Genomic DNA, 24,379 nt, shown 5'->3' with positions numbered 1-24,379 from the left:
TGTTCATTTAGTCGTAGAATGCCTTCCAAAAACTTAATGACAAGTCAGTGAAATAAAAAAAAAAATTTTTTTGCCAGTTTTGTGATTTCGTTTTAAACCTTTAATTCCAATTATTATTCAATGTAGGGGATGGTCAAAAATGGTAGAAATCAAGGAGAAATTAGTGAAAAACATGTAGAAAATTAATTTTTAATAATTATGCTTTTGTTCGAAAATCTTTCAGGTTATAAAAACAGAATTATATTTATACTTAGCGATTTCAGAATATCCATATCAGATTCACAGCAAGTCGAGCCCAAGACAAAGGATTTATGATGAACTTGTTACGGCTTACAAATAACAAAAAAAAAAACATTAAATGAGCGGAAACCAGAGCAGTCACCCTACACATTGGTACAATGCAATACGTTATAAAATACTACCTAATAAATACATTATATAAAAATAAATTTCTTATGCATTTGTAAATCACAAACTTATAAAAACTACTAGTTAATAACTTTTAATGTCATAAAATCGTCCAATAATTTTTATTTTTAGAAGAAAAAAATTTGTTTCCCTGCAAATATAAAATATCAAATTGTTAAAAAAAATACATAACCTACATTAATTAAATACATCAATCAAGTTCCGCAATCAACTCTGTTGTATCCGTAAGTGAATGGTTCTAATTTTAAAACAGCCTTGCACAATTCTAAACACACATTTTTCCACTATTGTAACTATTATCTTTGGTGTAAGATACTGAAAATAAATATACCCATTCTCTCGACGGTTTTACGTAACGTCCACTCAACGCTTGTTCAACTTAATCCACAAAGTCAAGTAAGTCGCAGCGTGCAGTAAACACCACGTGCAGACTATCAGAGAGATGTTGGATACAAGATCGACGTCGGTCATGTCCATCTCACCCAGGAACTTCACGGGGTCCTGGTAGTGGCAGTAGATCTCCTCGTCTGAGCAGTACAGTTCCGTCCTGTTTAAACCGTACAAAGTGTACACGAGACTCTGAAACGCCGCCCGATAATAGCTCAAATTAAATATCCACCTGAACGCCGGCGGGGTATCATAGTAACGTATGCAGAAACCAAATACGGACAGGAAACAGGCTAGGACCGGGGCTACAAATACTGCAACCTAAAAATTGAAGATATAGCAATCGATAAGGTTTCTTTGTAATTTCACAAGATTTTGGGCACTAAATCTTAAGACTAGATATTTAGATCTGACATTTACCTTTATAGGAGTGGTGGATCCTATGAAATATCCCATAGATTGACCGCAGAGGGACCCTGCTGTACAAAATAAAATGAATAAGAACAGCCTGAAGTCTAATGGCTGGTTTGTCAGGCAATACGAAATCGCAATATAAATCCATACACATATCACCTGAAAAGTAAAAATAAAATTGATGTGCTATTGATGAATTAAAGTTTACGTACCTGCTAATAAAAAAAAAGTTTATTTTTATCAATCATCAAATTAACTATATTTGACTTCTAAGTGTACAAAAAAAATATTAACACGATGTACTTACTTGAAATGGAATTTCAACCAGTATCACAGACAATAAATAGGGCGTCAATTTATACCATCTATTAAAATGTTCCCTCGTCAAAATCCTCATTTCCATTGGGACTAAAACAGAAAGCAGAAGTTACTTATCTTTTAGCAATTATTGGTTGTACTAATGATTGACGTCTCATTTCTTCCTTACTTTGTTATATCATTTTAAGTTTATTGCTATTCACTTAGACTGGAGATTTTAATGAATACACAGAGACGTAATATTAAATGGGCATTTTTACATTTAGAGAATTTTTCCTAAGAAATTTTCATTAATTTAGAACTAACAAAATACCAAACTAATTGAACTATAAAATTTAGAAAAATACTAACATTGTCAGTATTTTCTAAATCAATAATACTAGTTTTTAGTCTGCTTTGTCTGTGATACTGTTTTAAAGTTTGAATTTTGCTCGAATTTGCGTATTGCCTAATTTTTAGAAGAAGAAGAAGGGGAGATCTTGGAGTCAGTGTTTTGGCGTTTTGGCGCGCTTTTGGATTAGTTTTATAGTTTTAGACTTAAGATATAGATGTTGCAAGAAGTGCTGTTATGCTTGTGTTTTTGTGAAAAAAATGGTAATTTTTAAAGAAAATATTGTGTGTTGTGTGTGGTTACTGTGGTTCCTGAAACAACCTCCCAAGTAGATCTTCTACTCCTACATGAGTCAGTTTAGGTCAGGTAAGTTTTTTTTATGTAAAACTTACAAAAAAGACCTAAATTAGTTATTTTTGACAGGGTTCTCAGCGTCAGGGAAAACCTGAAAACCTGGAAATGTCAGGGAATTTGAGCTGTGTCAGGGAAACGTCAGGGAAAGTGCCAATATTCGTCAAAAATCAGGGAATTTTTAATGTCGTCAGGGAACATTTCTGAACGCCACTCACGCCGCGTCTAAATTCTTTATTTATTGAACGCACCCAGTTGCCTATTTCTATCTGTTTTAATCACACGTACTCGTAGATCAATAGAAAGAAAAGGATATATCTGGAGTGCATACCAGTGAGAGAGAACGTTGTGAGCGGGTATGTAAAAAAGGATAAAGATAAATTGCGTGGTGATTGTGCTGTCTGTTTTACGATTTACAAATTGTAGTATTTCTGAATTCTACAAAACACTACAAACAAATTCGTTTTCATAGAAAAAAGATCTGTACGTTCTGTATGTACTTTTTCTACAATTTACGTGCTGTTTATAAAAGGTAATAAAAAGCTGAAAATATTGTATGTATTTTATTTTTTCATTTTTTAGGTTAGAACAATGTCTCAACGAAAAACATTTAATTACAACTGGATTGATGAAAAACTTGCTCCAGTACAGTGGAAAAAGTATTTGAAGTCGGTAGAAAAAAATAAATATCAGGCACATTGTTGTTTATGTTATAAAACATTTGAATTAAGCAATATGGGTCGACGTGCTGTTTCCAGCCATTTCAATAGTGCAGCACATGTTAAACGGCATAAAGCCATTGAAAAAAACAATAATTTGCAAACAGTTCTTCAAGAAAATAGACAAACACAGAAATTGCTCATTTGAGAAAAAATATTTAAGGAAATGTTGCCGACATCCTATAATAAATATATTAAAGTTATATATTTGTTATTCAGTGAAATCTATTTTTATTGTTTTTTGTTGTATTTATTGACATTTCTGTTAAATCTCTTGTTAGATATTTATATTTGTTAATATTTAACATCATATATGTTTAATGCTGAATTAAATATTTTTAATAAAATGAAAATTATTTATGTCATTTATTTGTTATCAAATTTTGGTTTAAGTTTTTAAAAATATAAATTTCGTTTGCTTTTTGTCAGGGAATTTTAAAAAAATATGTCAGGGAAAACCTGGAAATGTCAGGGAATTTGGTTTTGAAAAATTGCTGAGAACCCTGTTTGATGTCATGTGACCAGTAATTTTGTTTGAAACAGTAATTTTATTTCTTACATGTTGGCAATTATTACATTTCGCTAAAATTAAAAGTGATAATTATTTACTAGGATACGAGGTATAACAAGAAATGCCCAAATCGTCACAAAAATTTTTCTATCCCCACATTCTCAATGTGCTGAACACGAATCTGAAGTACTTATTTGGTTGAACCTAGTTTTCAAGAAAAAAAATTTTTCAAAATTTTAACCTTTACATTTCATAGAACACTACACAGTACACAGGACACTTACCGGAAACACATTTTAATGAGTTCACAAAAAATTTAATTTATCCTATTTTTTTTGTTTATTACCAACTTGGATTTAATACAACTGTTTCATATCAAATTTAACTTACAAAGATACATAAGTATTTCACATTATTTTTAGTGAAAGCATATATTATGAAAATAAGAAACTTATATAGGTAGAAGACGTGTTAGGTACTACGCCTAATTAACCAAAATTTTTAACCTAAACCTAACTACGAACAAGTAGGTATGTACATTGTGTAACACATTTATTTAGGATCCAACCATCCCAAAATGATTATACGCACATTTCGCCAGTGACACATGTCTCGGGTATGACAAAATTGATAATAGTTTCCCAGTTAGGTAACCATGCTGAACGATGTGCAGCATCTCAGATAACAAGGCACTAATTTTACCACGGAATGCTATTTATAGCTCACAGAAGTAATTTGCAATTATTCACGGTTTTGAATAATTCATTTTGTTCAAGTTGAATTTAATTAAGCACACGCCGGCAGTTGGGGAAGTGCACATTCATTTTCATTGTATGGTAATATCGAATGGTAATGTTGAAAATGAAAAGTTCCAATTTTTTCTGACTCTTGCTCAGTATCGTTACAAATTATATTGCAATAACTATTTTTATCCTACGTGCTGTTTCAAACTAAGGCTGAATAAATGTAGTCAGGTCGCTTTTTATATAGTCTTATAATAAACATAAACAATTTGTTTTAAGGTTTAAGCGCCCGATTACGTTTTAATTTAATTTTTAGTTTTAAAAAATGCTTCACCTCCAAGACGCAAATATTACTGTTATGTGATTAGACATGGTTTTAGAATGGCATTTCTGATAGCACTGTTATTTCATGACTCATTTTACTAACATTAACTTCGTGTCTGTAATTATCTGTTTATTAAAACTGATTCTGATTCATGATTATTCATGCAAACTCCGACGTTTTTTTTTGCAATGATGTTAGATGTATGACCGTGTTCAAAGGTTTGTATTAATGAAATGACTCATTTTTACATCAAAGTAGAGCCTCCGGCTATTTAACTATTGTAACGAGCGTTCAAATAAAAACGTGGTCGAAGTTGGCTCTGACACATTGGACGTAGGGCGTAGCTTATAGCGACCAACTTAACCTCATTTCTCAACGAGCTGTATAGCAGCTGTCAGTTTCAATAACAAAGCGGCGAGATGACGTTTAAGTTCATTTGCTATACGCTACGCCCTACGTCCAAATTTTCAGAACCAACGACCACGTTTTTATTTGAACGCTCGTTATTTACCTCCCCATTTTATTAATCAGTAAAATCTGGCCTATATTATAATTATACTGAATCAAAAAAATATCCTGGTAGATTTTAAAATAATTTCAAGTAATACTTACAGGATAGTGTTACAGGCATCATCCCCGTGTATACTGTAAGAAGTAGAGTACCATAGATATAAACATAGTTAGCTAAAATCGTGTTTGCGCCCACACCAACATCCCAGTATAAGTAGCCGAAAATGAAGCCGATGATGACGTGCGCCAATAACCTATTGAGAGTGTTAAGCTGAAATATTAAAAAAAATTATTTATGCGTTCTTGGAATTCTAGGCAATTGTTATTTGGTAACACCCTTGATCCACTGGTTCAAGTTTCTAGTGGGATGTTACGAAACAATTGAACAAACGATAATTAAAAGTGTATTTAGGTTAGGAACTATCGCAACATCCTCCCCGGTTTTGAAAATATTTAATAATGAAGCCAAGCAGGTTGTCATTGGAAATAAAATATCTATCGTGAGTTGAGTCGATGTTTTGAAACTTTATAGGAATTACTAGAATGAAAAGTATAAGCACAGACTTACGTAGAATCTTCTTGTAGTTAACAAATTCCTTTTGTAGAGCAGAAGGAATTGCATTATAATGGCTGCAGGAACTGGAGTCGCTTCATCAGTAGGTAAAGTGAGACCTTTGGTTTCTGATGAACTTTCCAATAAATGTTCTTTCTCTAAAATAATTAAGAAAGTAGTAATAATTACGGATTTTAAAAATTCTCTCTCGTAGCATTGACAAGCAAGAATTCAATTTAGAAATATGTTTTTGATGTTTAAAAACGCTATTCACGAATAAAAACGTAAAAAACGGCTGCTACTCAAAATAGTGATGTTTGAAAGTTAACATATCTTTTCATCTCCTTTTTTAAGATACAAATGTAATTTGGAGGAACAAAAAAAGGTTCAGACATTCTGAGGTCTAAAATCTAACATCAGTATATTAACAGATCAACAGATAGAATAGAATGTCTTTCCTAATATGTCAAATGCTTGTGCATGTGTCTAATAATAGCCAACCATAGAGAGCTATTACCAATATTTTAGAAACCATAATGTTTTACTGTCAATAATGGCGCGATTTGCCATGAACTAAAAATTAATTGCAAAATATATAGTCATCGAGAAAACGTTGAAATTCGAAATATGTTTATATAATTACAAAAGCTTGAAATGTTAACGGTATTTGAAAATGTTTGCGTGTATCATGTAATCACGTTCAGATTTTCGTGGTCAAGGGTCCAAAGTTCTTAACCTGCTACTGAAATGTAGTTTGCATTTACTTCGACAAGTTATCAAAAAGGATGTCTGCCAAGGGCAAAGATAATATTTATCCAACGTTACGTATGGCATGACTAATTTGAATTTCATTTGTGACTTCGATTAGCTATCCATTAATAACATACGTGTGCCATAATACAAAACAAAGAATTGTCCAGGATATGATATACAGCGGGTGTTTACAGTTATGCGTTCAATTAATAATAGACAAGGCGAAATCGGCGGCTTCGTATGAAAAAATTTGTGGATTCGATTTTTTTGCATAATCACCTCCGTGAGATGTCTCTGAATAAGGATCAAAATGTTACCGGCCGGTAACCTGGTCACAATTTTTTTAAACTAATTTTTTTTAAACAAATTGCAAAATAACTTGTTTTGCTCCGGAAAAAGTATTTTGGGATATTCTAAACAAATTAGTTCCTATGCACTATGCCCCTAAAATCAACGGTTTCCGAGTTATAAACAATTTAAAGTATGAAAAAATGCAAAAAAGGTCATTTTCAAAACTCAAAAACAGTAACAAAAAATCAAGTTTTTGATGTTACTAAAATTTAAAAATAATCTTAATAGTAAAGTAATCTCTAAGTAAATATATGTCGAGATATATGAAAAAGTGAGGCGCTGACGGGGTCGGCGCACAGTGGAGTGCCCGAGTGGCGCGGCTCGCAAGTCAAAATGTATATTGTTAATAGGTAAAATAATACGCATTGCAATCAGTCCTCCGTATTTTATCAAGGTATGTTTAAAGATTACTTTTAAATTTTAGTAACATCAAAAACTTGATTCTTTGTTACTGTTTTTGAGTCTTGAAAATGACCTTTTTTGCATTTTTTCATACTTTAAATTGTTTATATCTCGGAAACCGTTGATTTTAGGGGCATAGGCATAGGAACTATTTTGTTTAGAATATCCCAAAATACTTTTTCCGGAGCAAAACAAGTTATTTTTGCAATTTGTTTTAAAAATAAATAGTTTAAAAAAATTGTGACCAGGTTACCGGCCGGTAACATTTTGATCCTCATTCAGAGACATCTCACCGAGGTGATTATGCAAAAAAATCGAATCCACTAATTTTTTCATACGAAGCCGCCGATTTCGCCTTGTCTATAAAGTCCTATGAACCATCAAAAGTTTTTGGAAATTATTTTGTTTTCTTCTCTTTCATATATTCATCTAGGTATTTGTTTTTATTTTTTTCCGTAATATTAATTAGGAAATAACATTCGCTTGTAGTTGTACTTGAATGAATTTTCGGTTATTAAAATGTTTGAAGTTAACCGAAGTGTTATTTTTAATATGTAACTTTTTTGACAGTGTGTACAATGTCGATGTCAATTTTTTAATCCTGGCTCATACCAAAGCAATAACTTTTAAAAAGCGTTGGAGATATGTATTTTTTTCGATCAGTCAATAATTACCTATATGGATTTTTAGGACCTCAATCACACTTTGTTCTGATGTCTAGGAGGCATACCTAGGTACACCCAAACAAATAATTTTTTATTAGAAAGGACCGCACACGAAATGATTTCCACTATTTCCGCCTCTTTTGGAAAATAGGCTTGACTGGTTCTTATACCAAACCCTTCAATTAGAGAGATCTTTGCTTACCTTTTGCGGTGCCAATTTCGCACACCCTCATCTGCTGATTTACCCTCGCAGAGTGGGCCAACAGTGAGATATCCGCCCCGTGTTCTCCAATGGCCACTTCTATTACTAATATTCCAAAATTTATTATCCCTTCATCATAATTCAGTTAATTATACTTACAGTAGTCAGCCGGATTATGATACGGTGGACATCGAAGATCCAAATTTCCTAAATAATTGACTAAGTTGCTGGTTGTGCCGTCGTATATACATTTGCCATCGGCTAGGGCGTACAATTTATCGAACATTTCGAACAATAAGGCCGAAGGCTGGTGAATGGTCGCTATGACGGTTCGTCCCTCCGTGGCCAACCTTTTGAATAAGGCGATGCACTGGGTGCACGAAGAACTATCCAACCCACTGAAAAGGCAAATCAAATTTATTTGTCCAAAAGAAAAATATATACTTCAGCTAGAAGTTTATGAATGAAAAAAAATAAAAAATATATATATTTCAACTGGTACGTAGATCAAAGTTGACGCAAACGGAAATGATGAAATGTTCAAAACGGGACGCGATCAACGACAAAATTCGTTTTGAAGTTTTCATTGACGTTTGTGAATTTTGAACCTATTTTATTTTAGTTACTATGCTTTGAAAAACATAATACCGAAATTCCTAATTAAACAATTTCTTTGGTAAATAATAAGACAATATCGCGTAAAGAATAATAAATTAGAAATAATTGGCTCATTTTTTCGAGAAAACTTTGTCTTGGAAATTTAAGAGACAGACCCTCAAATATACCAATAAAAAAGGAAATTTAAAACTTATTTACATTTAATAATTACTAAATTATATTACTAATAATTCTTCATTTCAATTATAAGTATCGTAAATATGGTGGGAGAGAAAACTATTTTAAATATTTTTGTAGGTATACTTCTAGGTATACTTATTTGTTTTCAAAATAAGCTATAAAATATTCCAATTTTAATATTTTAGAGTAAATAATAAATGGATATTAAAAAATTATAAGCGATAAAAATTAAAAAATATGTAAACAAAATTATTATTTTAGTAGGAATACGTTAAAAAAAACCTTTAAGGTTGAACCTTGATTTTTGAAATGTTCACCATCATGTTGCTAACATAACTGTAATCTATTTCTTAGACACCATACTTTTTCTTATTTGAAAATTATTATTTCTAATTTCCTTTGCAACTCCATTAAACTTGTCCTTCAATTTTTTGTTTCTTTTTTATCTATTCGTGCTATAACAATGCTATGCTTATTTGTTATTTTTTTTATATCAGTCTTATTTAGTTAACTATTTCTTGGTGTTAATCCTTTAATTAAAATTTTGCCTTTATTGCAAAACAGAAAATGCAAACACTATGGACTGTGGACGTGGTTTCGTGAATTTGTTTGTTTTAATTTGAATGACGCCCAAGTAATAAAATTTCGTGTTTTATCGTTAAAATAATAAGTAGGTCGACATCCATTAAATGTAATTATAATTTTATTACTTGTTCACAACAAATGAAGTAACAAACCTCGAGACTTTTTACCAACTGTAATTATTTACTATCTTAATTAGAATTTTCGCAACTGCAGACACCGTTTCCACAATTTTAATCTACAGCGTTCAGCAATGTAGAAATCTTTTGGCCCGATTTTTACGCGTTAACGTATTTCTGTCTAATTTGTTGAGTTGCTTCAGGCTGTCTAATGCAATACAGGGAAATTTTGTCACATATTTCATTCTCCTTGTTGAATTGCTCGAAAAACATAAACTTACGTCGTGGGTTCGTCCAGAAACAATATGGGAGGGTTACTGATTAACTCCAGAGCCACAGCCAACCTTTTCCTTTGGCCTCCCGAAAGCCTCGACGTCAGCGTGTGGTGGCATTGGTCTAGACCTAATAATTCCAATATCTCGACAACCTACAACAATCGACATTAGTGATATAGTGCAATCCTTGAAACCCTAACAAACATGCTTTTGTTTCTGTTGTAAAGTCGGGTACAGAGGTCGAATTTGTTACGCTCATATTTTATTACCAACTCAATTGGTGGGATGATTAGTAATAATTTAAAAACGTCGGGTATACACTGATTCGTAGCAGTTGTTTTCTTGAACAATTGCCGCTCATCTCAGAGGAATAATGACGGTGCGAAGAGAAAATAAGGAAAGGTTCAGAATGAAATTTATTTATACTGCTGGCATTTTACATTAGTCTCACGTATGGAAATGAATAATTCAGTACTCACTGTTACAATTGCTTTGTTAAATACCCGATTTACGTAAATATTCTCCATAATAATTATAAATTCTTATTATTATTTGCGTGTACGTTGTAGGAACCGTTTCTTATCTAAATATTTTTTTGTTGAAAACTGTGCCTAGATATTCAAAACTTAAACATGTTTATTTTCCATGCAATATAAATATTTATCAAAACCTGTAAGGGCTTTACATTTTTTACGTTAATAAGTTTCAAGAACAATATTTTTATGACAAATATGATATGATAGTGATACATAATTAATTTATTAATAATAATAATGATAATCTTAGATATTAACGTAGAAAATATTTTATTTATTCATCTCCAAAATAGGACAAGGATAGAATACTTATATTTATCAAATATATACATCTCGTTGAGCTAGCTGTTAATGTATATATATACTTTTAATGCAAAAAATAGCTTTAATCACACATGCACACATATGGTATTCATATATTTCCGCTGCTATGGAAAATACTTGCTATACAATTGAAATAATTCATAAATTGTTTTCTTCATGTCATGGCAGCTTTTGCTATCTTTATCGCTGGAAACAGTTCCATTAATTAATGTTTACATTTTTAAAATATTCTGCAATAAATTATAAACATATTAATGTTTACGGTGACTAAAATATTTTAATTAATTTATAGTAAATATCACTGATAATACTCTAAAAATCCTAAGCAAAGATCAATAGATTACTAATAACACAAACTCACTGAAAAACTCATCTTCTAATTCAAAATATCCTTAGATACAAGCTGAACTTTAAAAGGAGGAGATAAACGATCAGAAATGTACGTAGACACGAAGAAAATATCCAAAACATGCACTTTACAATGATAACCTCTTGGGCAAAAGTTATTTGAATCACCAACAAAAGTGACATCTAAAATTATTTAATAAAAAAAAAATGTAATGCAACATATTTTTAAGGTCATCGCTCAACCTCGGGGCTATAATTTAATTAGTATTAAAATATGTAACTGCGTAAGATGTACGATATACCAACCGTATAAGATTCTTACACAACTACCACCTCTTTGATATTTTGCTTTATCACCACGTCTACAGCTACTTTATTCTTCGTAAGAATTCGGTAATGAAAAACATTTCACGTAAGGACGTAGGCAACTCAAAAATTTATTCTAGTTTAACCTATTTATTATTGAGCAAACTGCAAAGTCACATCAGCCACATCTAGAGAGATAAATAGATCGATAAAACAACCCACTTCGTTACCTGTTGCGTTTTGTACTCCGTAGATACTCCGTAACCTAGTTTCAGGTGAGCAGCAAAAGTCATAGCCTCCTTGGCTGTCAAAGCCAAACGCAATTCCTCGTCTTGTGGTATATAGGCGGATAATTTCCTGTAACGCGGATTTCCATCTCTCACGGTATCGTTGAGCTTCACGATACCGGTGCTTCCTCTAGTTCTGCAACAGAAAGCGATATTTCGTACAGCGAGGGTAAAAAAAATGAAGGTTTCTAATCGAAAATTGCGCAGGACTGTCATGCAATCGACAGCCACAGGTCATCTTTGTTCTTTCTATGAAGAAATTAATTATACTGGTTATGTCACAGATAGATTTAAGAATAATTGTCGAAAAAATGATCACTGAATTCTTGAAATGATTTGGATAATATCACTACAAAACTTAATAAAGGTTCCTTCATTACATAATCAATTAATTTTAAAAAGAACACCACCTCGATGTCAATATGTGAATGACGTCTTCATATCATTTAAAAACATCGTAAGCCACAAGAAAATGATTAAATGCTTCTTCATTTACGCAGCTGTATTTCGTGTAAAAGTTTGTGTGCAGAATTTTAAACAATACAGTGACGGTAGCAGGAAATATCTGGTAATACTTTGTCTGCTGAAATGATGTTTGAAAGACCTATGATTTTTAAAATAACAATAAATGAATATATTCTACATCGGCAATAGCACTGTTTTATAACTATATTAGTCCACTTTGTTATCAAATCGTTTCGCTATGAAATATCGCATTAAACCCACAGCAATTGTTTCATATAATTTTCTAATCCCTAACATGGTATTTCAGACCTGAACAAATGTCACACGAGTTTCATCTCATGTGATGAGTAGTATGCCAAGACCTAGCATAACGGTGATACCTTTCAGATAAATATTCTGTTTACGCAATAACGAGTCTAGTGTGTCTTAACACATAGTTCAAGTTCTATGCCATTTTTGTACCGCCTGCGCCTTTGAGAAGATTAAGTAGGTCTTAGATTGTAAACCAGTTTGGAAACATGGATACATAATTAGTAAATAACCGAAAGTTAGTCTATTGTAAGTATATTTTTTACTGCTGAAGCAATTTTGACGCGAGAATTCTATTATTTGGGAATGTTTTAGTATGGAGAAAGTAACAAGCTGAACCACACACGTGAAGAAAAAGGATTATCGTGTGACTAAATCGTATTGTCTCTATTTTGTATGTGTGGATTATGCTATATCTGATTTCTATTTATCTTTCTTTAGTTTATTCAACTGTGTGTACTGCACTCAAAGAAGAGCAAGGCGCTTGACCTAGATTACTTCGTTTACATTTCTTTTTAATAAATAAACACGTTTTCTTACAAACAAATTTTTTTCTTGAGCTGAAGGATATTGTCCCTGGACCACTGGACTATCAAATAAATACATCCGCAGCCTGTGTTGCTTAATCAACTTTATAAGTGCTAATTGACATTGTAAATCTAGCGATTTATAATTATCAACATTAAGATCACCTTGATGTTTATTGTTTACCTGTAAACTGTTAGAAGGGCATCAAAACTCAATCTGATTTATAATGCAAGAATTTCAAAACAGCATTTTATTCGTAACTAGTGAGAGATACCTATATATGAATCGAGTTAGTTTATACACGCCAGTTGACAATGAAATAAAGTGGCAATGAAAAATTCATGTTCACTCGACTTTTACACGATTGGTTAGTTAAAACTGTTAGTAATATCCGTTCTGACTTTATCCGTATCAATTATTATTATGGCATTACGTTGTAAATACCTAAGTTGCCACTTTATTTATCCTGCGGAAATATTTTTACTCCCACATCGGGAAAAGTTAAATATTATTCACTTAACAGAATGAAATCAAACGAACAAACTGTAGTCGCTAATTCGACAGAAAATTCCGTTCTTGGAAATTTCCATGTTAAAACCGAAAATTTTGAAAAGATTCTAGATTAATTCGATACTTTGTTCCTAAAACCTGCATTTACTTAAGGTTTAAGGAGGAGACATCAAGTCTGTAATACTATATAGAACGCTTTACAAAAAACATGCATCAGAGATCGATACTCATATATTTTTATTATAGACTATGTGCCTATCGTCTTTTGTTTTCGAGACACAAGGTGTGAAAAATTATTTTTAAAAATCAAATTTTAACCATATATTTTCCAAAAAACAATGTAATGCTATGAAATTTCTCACAGGTAAGTTATTGAAGGTACTAAATATATCAGGTGTTATTAGTTTTTGACGATTAAAACTATGTTAGTGTATTAGTTAAAATAGAATAAAAAAAATAAAAGCCAACTTTTTAAGGAAGCGATTTCAATTTTAAGTAAAATAAAATTTTACATTATAACATGTAGCGAACGTAACCTCAAAAAAGTTATCATAAAATGTCACAAGAGTAGGTTGAAGCGAGTGACATCTAGCAGATGGTAAAATATCTACCACATTTCAATACCCTCGATTGTATTTTGGAAAAGATATGGCTAAATTTTTGTATGAAACATTATTAACAACAGGCTCCTGAATTTATGGTACCATTTTTTAAAACACCCTGTATAGTACAGTCTGAGGTAAAATACATATGTACCTATTAGTATATCAACAGAGAAGCTTTATTTTTTAATCACTATTAATGAAGTAGATATCTATTTTAATGTGTTGTTATAAACTATAATTATTTTAACAAAAACTGTTGCCATACAAATTATAAATTAATTAATTTCCTAGTTTACATTAAATTATTTATAAATTGTCAGTATAACTACATATTTAAAAAGTCTTATTATTATCGTCGACGACATTTAATACAAACTTCGTGATGACTACGTTAATTATATGCAGGCAGGTACCTACATACGTAATGTGTAGGTATTTTTGTTTTGATTATCTTGAATGGAGAAACCCAATACTTTAAATTATCTAGGTTTAGTTACTATCCTAATGTCTGTTTCTCGCATAACAAATGCTTTTAATTATCCAGAATTAGTTTTTAAATTCAATTTACGTTTTAAATCGGTTTTGGTGCAGACCTTGGTACATAAATAGCAGTAAGTACTGAATAAATATGTAGTACGGGACTATACCTTATTCGTAGTACAATAATAATATCTTTGATTGCACGATTTAGTAGCACCGCTGAAAAAAGGGATATTCAAGGTATTCCTAACGTAGTAGCTTGAATGTGTTGTGGTGGGGACAAACACCTTCACGAGGATATTATTTTTAACTATATGATTACGAGTAAGAACTTTGATAGTAATTATTCAGGTACGATTCTTCTATTAGTAAATTGACGTAACTGTCAAAACGAGATAATTAGAAATTACATTTTCTTAATTGTATATTACACACGTGGTTTGATTAATTGTGTATATTTGTGTATAATTATTGTTATGAGCTTTGAAACCATAAAGCATTACAGAAAGTTGCTAATAATAACCAGCATACCTATTAACCGTACGTCGTGTTTTAGTGTCTATTTGACGAAGTTTATAATTTGTGTATATTCTAAAAGTAGTATAAGCGCTTTCAGTTTAAGTCTGTATACTGTATATACAGTTTATCACGGAATACTTACACGAAACCAGCGAGTACGTTAAGTAAGGTACTTTTTCCTGCCCCGGATGGTCCCATGATGACCGATAATTCGCCAGATTTAAACTGCCCAGACACGCCATGAAGAATCTTTTTAACTTCTGAAACAAAAGGACTTCTGTTATAATACTACCGTTTTATAAATTTTCACAATATGCATAACAAACATAGGGTTTTGGATCCATGTTTAGTAAATTTACGTTGAGCAATGTTTTGTGTATGTTTTTATTTGAAGTTTAACGCAGATATATTACATTGACTTTTTTTACTATTAAAATTATAATAGAGTTAGGGAGACTAGAAGTTAAGGGATGATATGAGAAATTTTAAAAAGTCATAACGAGCAGAAAAATTAATGAATTTCAAAAGGTTTTTTTATCTACTCTAAAAAATATACAGGGTGTTTGGAAAAGTTGTTACAAAATTTAAGGGGGTGAAAGTAGAGCCAAAAATAGTAAAAAAGGTTCCTATAAACATTGGTCCTCCGGAGCGCCGTTACTGAGATATGGCCCTCCAAAGGGGTCTTATCATTTGGATATTTTTTAAAATAACTTTCTTATTAATTGTAAGATAACGGAATGAAAATTGTAATCATACCATAAGGGTCTTTAACTACCATAAGTTTAATCAAAATCGGTTATAAACAAGGATAGTTTTGTAACTACTCTTAACATAAATTTTTCGAATTTTTTGTATTCCTTTGAATTATCAAGAAAGTAATATTATTTTTTAATGAATTAGACTTGTTTGAAGAAAAAATGTATCTGCTTTTTTTTTCGAATTCTGCGTAGTTTAGTCAGAAATAATTATTTTTTCAATAATGTATGGCTCGGAACAGTAACTTTTTTTTAACATTTTCACATAGTAGGCATCTTTCATAGTGACAGTTTCATTGTAATGATACTAATGATTGTCACTTTCACCTGCTATGATTTAAATTATTATGTTTCTTTATTTTCTTAGTTGTGATCTGTAAGTAATTAATTAAAATTGACAATTAAAAAATTAAAATTGTTAACTTTTTTATTGAAAGTAAAAAAATATCTATTTTTCCTGAAAAGAGAGTTTATATTCTTTAGAGCAGATTAGATTATAATGCAAATTAACATGATGTTCCTTTTTTATTCCGTCATTTTTTTTTTGTTAAACACCTACCTTCATATATTAACACACATAATTTATATAAATTTTTGTGATAAACAAATATTTAATGGCTTGGATCATAATTTACTTGATGAAATATACATATATTTAAAATTAATTTGACAGAAAAAAAAATCTGCTTGCAGTCCTCAGAAAAACAAATTAATAATTCAATCACCTTCTATCCTGGTATTGTTAAGGTGACAATTTATTCATATAGGTAGTTAACGCGAAGGTTAAAATTTGCTATGCAAATTTATTGGAACAGAATTTATCGAAATATATTTTCAACGTTATTTTCTTGTTCAAAGTCTACGAATTTAATGTAAAATTGGACTCCAATTATGTGTAACTGCTGAAAAATATTATATTCATAAAATAGACAATGAATAGACACTAAATTATATTGTTAACTTAATTAGTTAATAAGAATGGATTGTGTGACACTACAAACTGCATTTCATAATTGCATGCACTTTTATTCAGGTACGCACGTCACTCTCGGGTGCTTATAAAAACATTGGTTACTATTTAGTAGATTTAAATTTTTAAATTTTTTAAATGTTACACCAACACTTTAGAACAAAATCAAAAACAAAAATAAATCATAATCTGTTTATGTCTTGCGAAACAAGCGAGCAATAACGTTTGTCATTGAAGGACACTGAGCCTTATTTATTTTATGCATAATTTTACATGTCCAAATTAGTCAAACTTTTTAATTTTTGATAAAGCCGTAACATAAAGGGTCAACAAAAACGATTATCTTAATTATGTTTACCGCTCCGTTTGTTTATAGTTAGTGAATTTTAAGTTGGGTCGTCTTCAATTATTTCTAAAGTTATTTGTTTGCAAATTTAATATCAATTTGGAACCGATTAATTAAAACATATCATTAACTTTTAGCAGTACAGATTTAAATACAGATAGTCAGTAGTGTTCTACATTTGTTTCCATCAGAAGTTGCAGACAATAGTTTCTACTTCGACAAAATTATATTTCAATTTTTACTCTTCAGACTATTAAGAACTATTTGCAATATACATTATGTTCATTATCTCATTTATTGTAACCTTTACATAATTCCCACCTATACAATAAGGTATACGGTAGCTGTTCGAAGGATAATCTATTTTTATAAATCCAACTGGGATTATTCCAAATTTTCACTATTATTTGGTAGGATTTTTTTTCCACTTGGCTTAAATTGGCGTGTTGTTAGATTATTTGCTTATTAACGGGGACGTTTTTATACGTAATATTCAGCGAATTTATAAGAATCTGCCGATGAGGGTTTTAGAAAATCTTAATCAAGTTTAAAAGTGTAAAATATTAAAGAATGTTGGTACATATTCAGTATCAGTGTTAAGTTTAAACAGGGACAAAAAAAATGTGTTATATTAAAATTACATTAAAAAACGTTTTCCTTTAAAAAAAAATAGCGAACACCGCCCATACAATATGGAAAAAAGTATAGGTAATTTATAATTTGTAAAAAAAATTCCAATTTTTTATTTTTGCGTCCGTATATTAATAATTAAATATAAATACGTATTACTGGATATTACAAAAGTAAGTACTTCAGTTTCATAGTAGGTATTTGTGCTTTAGTAAGGGATGATTTCAACTCTAATGTGGAATAAAACAAGAATATCTGATGGTTAGTGTACGAATGACTACACCGACTTTAAACTAAAACCAGGGTAATTAGCATATAATAACTATTGTAAGACGTATTCGTCAATACGATACATCCCGGAAACGACAGTAGATCGTGAGCTATTTTCCATAGTTAGTAGTTTTGTTCTGCAAAGTGGATATGATTTACTCTCATATATAAGTTTATTTTTTAAGTCTACCAATATTTAAATGGTGCAAACAAAGAAGGTTTATAAAAAATAAGCTTTTAAGCCATGCTATGATTTATTATTAGGAAAATACTTCAACGCACTAATGTTAGAGAATATCAAATTATTTTGATTTCTGCAACAGATATCGCCTGCCGGTTGCCTACCAACTCAATATTGTAAATAATAGGTACATTTAATCAAGGAAATATATGATGTACAGAGTAAACGCAAAATTTATAACATTTCCAATATTTCTTGATCTCTGGCTATGAACTTGTTTCAGTGTACGTTCTGTAAGTTTTTATCTCGCTCTGCCAGTATTGAGCAATGATAGCCGTTAACATAATTTTTTACGAGCCGATATTTTGCAGTTAAAACAGTTGGTTTCGCTTTAAATGTAAAAACAAGTATATCGGACAATTTTTCAATTGAAACTCGTCGAGGAACCTTGTAATAGATTCCAGTAAAAGATACATATGACTTGCGTGACTTTTGTATTAAATCACTTATTGTTAGCAGTGGTTAGCAATTGGAGCAGAATATACAGATAAATAAACACTCATTGTCAACATCCTCTCAATAAAAAGAAGACAGAAATAGTATTTTGAGATATCTTTTTTTTATTGCATATATGGATGCGCCAAATGAATACACAAAATAGAGCGAATCGCCGGTTCTTGAAATTTGAAGGATGTCGATAATGTCTACGTTTCTATAATAGGTTTTTGGTTGACCGCCTAAGCATGTCAGTTGATTGTATGCAGTTGCGATATTTCAGCCCATATAATAGCTTAATATGCTTCCATACTGAAATGGCGCAAAAATCTATGCTTCACTAATGAAAACTTTTCCTGCGATTAAGAAAGCGCGCCATATACGCTTTTTCTATAAAAAAATCGGCTCGACAGTAAAAAAATCACTTTTTACAATGAATAAGTAATTGTTATGTTATATATTTTTTATATCAAGACGGAAAATTATGAATGAATACATTATTGTGTGGAACAATAGATTGATAAAATATGTATATGAGGTCAATACAACACGTGATACCAAACAGCGTTGCGAAAGTGAGAAAATTAAAACTAGTCTTGATTTTCTGCATGGGATATTTCATATTTTGCCATAAGTGGTGGGCTTTATAAACTTATTAAACTATCATTTAGCTTCTTTAAAGCAAAAATATTCGCATTTTGTTATAATATTTCAGATAACATAAATTGTACACGTATTTCTGTCAAGATAAGAGATAAAGGAGGCCAGTAACATATCGGAATGAACAATATTTTTATTTTTAGAAAAAACATAATTTCTGCCAACACTTTCAGAGGTTTTTTCTTTAAAAGTTATTTGAAACATTAACAAAACTGTTTGTTATCCTCGAACAGCTGGTTTCAATAACAAACGTTATCCGGCAGACAAATTTTATCAACTAACTCAGGCATGTGCAGTGGTAGACGTTTTATTTCAATTTGGTAGCATTCCAGAACCTTCAAAAGAACATACCGATAAGAAACGTAATGTTTTCATATTAAAACTGATTCATATTTGTAAATAGTTGCAGATTTTGTCGTTGATTAGAAAGCTATATTGTTATTAATATGATAATGAGTACGATTTTTGTAAAAACAAACATGTTTTTTTACTAGCCATATGTCTATATGATTTCATCGGCACAATTGCTAGTTAAGTAATTAAGAGATTGTTATTAAATATCGTTTAAATTTATATATGCGTTATATTCTTTTATTGTGCCACCGGTGAACAAAATTTTAAAAATCAATGAAAACAACCCTTTATTTCATATTTTTTTTTAAATTCTGTTCACAGAAATCAAAATACCAAATAGATAAGTAAAGGAAATTATGCCACAAATAAGAAACTCCAGACAATATCAGTAGTATCTATTCTTTGCATAAAATCAGATTTTAATCTTGCCAATTCAAATAATATTACACAACAAGCTGGTTCTTTCTTAGAACATTCCATACTCCATAAACACATAAAACAACTTACTTTTTTTTACGAAAAAGAGCGCTATTCTAAGAACTAACTCATGATATATTTATGCAATGCTTACAGTCATGATCTTGAAATGATTTTGTTTTTCCTTTCATATATTTCTTCTGTTCCGTGCTACAATTTTGATTAATGTTTCACGATATTTCATTATCATTCATTGGAGGTTATTGTCAATTTGTTGGGAAATCCTTCCTCTTCGTACTGGATCAGTATGTCAGAAGTGATATACATATTATCTCTTGTCATGTATGTATGTCATGGTCATATTCTGATCTTCAAATCTGGTTAATGACAAATTACAATTACGAGATAAGGGTGTTCGTATTTGTTAACTAGTCTTAAGGTCGCTGACAAATGGAGAATAAAAAAAAATGTAAGTACCTATTTGATGTATGATTCATACTATCAACAGAATTGAAAATTGGAAAAATCAATTTCTTAAAAACTTATGTTCTTAATATTTTTGGTGAAGGAATTAGTTAACTTAACAGGTATAATATCTACTTATTTGTCTGCAATTTAAAATTTTAATTTACGTAAGTATATGCTTCTACACAACTTTTTCCTTATCGAAACAGTGCTGATCTAAAATTAATATTTGCAATACTCAATAAGCGTAAATAATAATTTCTAACGGGGCAACTCAAATAGATTACAGAGAATTTAGAATTTGTGTTTTAGATGTATTTACCGTATGGGAAAATATGAGAGTAGGATTCGTAGATAAATACATTAATAATTCTTTAAACCTGAGACCGGCACTCTCTAATTTGGAAAAAGTAAACAACCTGCTTTGTACACAAGAAGCTTCACTTATACACCTCCTAAGTTCTATAATACTTTGCCTGTTGTAAACAATTTCTTTCTATCGTATACTTAGTTGAATTAATAGTAAGTTTTTCTTTATTGCTGTCCACTTAATTCAATCATAATAATTATGGTACTGTTATATCAATTACAGGTATGTACATATTCTGGACATATTTTCATTTTGCAATGTATTTATTTTTTTTTTAGTTTACTGTAATGTTATAAAACGGTATTTTAAACTGGATTCGCTTAATTGTTTTTTATTAAATCTAATAAAATCAAGTCGAAATCAAAGCGATAATCATAATTTTATTATCCTTATCGTGCTGGTAAGATTAAAACATTGCTTCTCAAACTTTTCACAATATTTTTTAATATTTTTTGTTACTACAAAAATACTTTATATACTTATAAAAATTAATTAATATTATATACTGAATTTACATGTAAGAATATTACGACATGGCAATGACAATTTTGAGTCATAATTGGGTGGGAAAAAAATTGTCAAATATCTTAAAAAATTAAACAAAAAAAATCCATACGATCCATAACTTTTTGAGAAAGCATTTATATTGAATTGCGTCTCAACCCGAGATGACACCAACAAAACATTTAATCCTCAAAAATTTACCGATTAAAATTGTTTGTACTTTACGTATTATACAGTTTTTTTATCAGTTTAATGTTCAGTAATAAAATAAATAAAAATATAGATTAAATGTATAAAAAATAATGAGCTTGTACAATGATATTGCAAATCGAAATTAAGTTAATTTAGTTAAAATGCAATATATTACAGTGTGACCTATATCGAAAGGTATTTTATTTAATATTTTTTAAAGATAGCCTGAATTTTTTATTTAAAATCTGACTACGCCACTGGATACTGCATCTCCCCAATGTCGTAAAATTAATATCAAAAGTTTTATGACTTGCCTTTGTCTAAATTATTATAAAGAGACAAATAAAATGTTCACTAATGTGTTTTTTCATGAAGTGCAGTTCCAAATAAAAAAAAATATTTAACTATGTCCAATTTTTATGTGTTAATGACATATCAATATTTGTATTTTTTTTTGTTACTTTTTGTTCATTATAATTGGTTCATCCACTAAAATTAAAAATTATTTATTGATTTGGAACTGCAGATTTGCGAGAAACATCTAGATTATTTAGGAACAACAGAAATGATAAACTCTAATATAAAATACAGAAAAAAAATGATAAATCAAATAACTTCAATTATTAAATAAATCAATAAATACATTTTTTATAACGATGTTTCTATTTGAAATGGGTCACGCCATACATCAGTTTCGTAACAAATTATAAGCATTTTTGCGATTCTAAACTAAAATGAAATGAACTAAATCAGAGAAAAACTCACCTCTCTTGAATTTCGTGATGGACCAACTCCAAGACGTAAACGTGATATTCTCGAACTTCAGGTCCACAGCCTGCTTCTTCGGGAAATGGTGCTGGTTCTTCATCTGCGCTTGAAGGAAACGATTGTTGTTGTTTTCAGGCGTCGTCACGAAAACGTTTTTCGTCTCACAAACGACCCCGTCGTCGTCGTCGGCGGACAACGACGTGAGCGAGTCGTTGCTTTGACAGCATTTTAGCGGACTGCTGCTGCTCGGTTTAATTCTGTCTTCCCTGATAGACATCGTCCGCTTCGCGTTTCAGTGAAAATTACTCCTATGAAAGAAACATGAGCTGAAAAATTTAATGTTTGATTTAGGGTTCACAGCGACGGATTTTAGTCAGAAAAACGAGCGCGGCGTTATCTGTTCATGGAAAGTAATACAACCCGCACGATCTCAACGTTTAAATGAAACTGGCGAACAAACGCGCTGTTTTGTTTATTTATAACATCGTCTATTACCGCGCTAGAAGTCAAGAGTCGTCGTGTTTGAGGCGGTATTATCAAAATCGGGGCCAAATCGTTTTTTTTTTTTTTGAAAAACGCCGATAAAAAATATGTAGGTAAATATGTTTTTGCTAACTTATCTGTTTCTTTTATTCTAAACAACATAAGAAACTAAAATTAGTATCAATTTTTATAGAGATTATATGCTTATTATATAATACATATACTATGAAATAAGTACTAATGTTTTTAAACAAAACAAACAAAACATAAGGGTAAGAAGTAGTTCTATGCTACAATTAAATAAATAGGACTAACTAAAATGAATATAAATAAAAAGAACTAGATGTATAATGTAACACTATTTCCTAATATACTGTTAGGTATCTCACTTCCTGTTATCAACATCCGTAAAGGTTTGTTAACAGGTTTTGTATAAATATTGGAAATAAAAGTAATTTTCTCGAATCGTTCCTTAAGTTTTGATCATTGTTGGTTGAATATTTTTAACAGCAAAATCAATATGCCAAAGTAAATAAACAAACAAAAGGCAGTCGGCTGTCACATTTGACTTTCAGCCAATTTAATTGGTTTTGACAACGAAATCAGGGAGGTTTTTGTAACGTTAAATATACTCGTATGTTATGTGTAAACGTGCTTGTGGTGTATTTAGCTAATGATATTTTTTATTATCTTTTTATTAGCAATATATAGAAAAGGATTTAAAATGTTTAAACGAAAAATATAAATAATGGTGTGTAGTTTTATAGATACTAAAAATGTTCTTTGCGGTGTTTTTCAATGCTTATTTCTGTTCTGTTGTTTGAAAATAGTTAAAATAATTAAAAAAATTAAATAACACACCGTTTGTCACTAAAAAACAATGAAATATCACTAATGTACACATTTAATAGACTTTGCTCACTAATTCTTACAGTTGACGGTAGCAATATCAAAAAAGATAAGATTAGAACCCCCATGCGTCTCTGTCTGCCTCTACGATTATTCACAGTCCAACGTTTTTACCCAAAACATCGTAAATTACTTTTACGGTATCAACGACACTTATTGCGGTAACTATTTCTACATAATATAGGCTTAGAATATTTTACAATATCGGTGGCATACATTTAAAGTTGGTGTTTGTATTTGCTGTGTATATCAGTGAATATATCGTGCGACAGATACAAGAGACTAACAACCTTTAGACTTCTTAAGTAAACAAACTACTTGTAAAATTTCCTTTCTTTCTTAAATTTTGGCTGACCTTATAAATTCCGGAAAAGCAGTGTAAGTTTATCAGCTGTATATTTGGGACGAGTGTGTGATAAAATGATTATTTTGAGAAGCAAAAACAACGCATCAATTAAAGCTGATTTTTTTAGATGTTACCGGTTGACATGAAACCAAAGATTATTTTTTTAATTATCAATGTGCGATAGACTAAACCAGGGGTCGGCAAACATTTAAGCCGGAAGAGCCATCTGCAATAAAAACATCGATTTCATGAATTTCAAAGAGCCACGAATTTCTATTTCTGTTTTTTACATTTTATATCAAATTTAAT

At 30.6% G+C, this 24,379-nt stretch overlaps 1 protein-coding gene across 1 annotated transcript; it reads right to left on the bottom strand.

The window, feature by feature from the left end:
• Positions 1–173: 173 nt before the first annotated feature.
• On the bottom strand, positions 174–22,796 carry LOC108912297 (ATP-binding cassette sub-family G member 4). Its single transcript, XM_018717498.1, has 11 exons — positions 22,330–22,796; positions 15,098–15,215; positions 11,483–11,675; positions 9,745–9,890; positions 8,124–8,362; positions 7,965–8,069; positions 5,607–5,749; positions 5,141–5,309; positions 1,538–1,638; positions 1,237–1,389; positions 174–1,137 (listed from the first exon to the last, which is right to left on the bottom strand). Exons 1-11 carry the CDS (start codon positions 22,607–22,609, stop codon positions 793–795), a joined length of 1,992 nt encoding a protein of 663 aa, XP_018573014.1. The 5' UTR covers positions 22,610–22,796; the 3' UTR covers positions 174–792.
• Positions 22,797–24,379: the final 1,583 nt, after the last annotated feature.

This window comes from Anoplophora glabripennis, unplaced genomic scaffold (assembly GCF_000390285.2).
Source record: "Anoplophora glabripennis isolate ALB-LARVAE unplaced genomic scaffold, Agla_2.0 scaffold183, whole genome shotgun sequence".
Classification (NCBI taxonomy): Eukaryota; Metazoa; Arthropoda; class Insecta; order Coleoptera; family Cerambycidae; genus Anoplophora; species Anoplophora glabripennis.
Note: the sequence above shows the minus strand (reverse complement) of the source record. Positions and strands in the feature narration are given on the sequence as shown.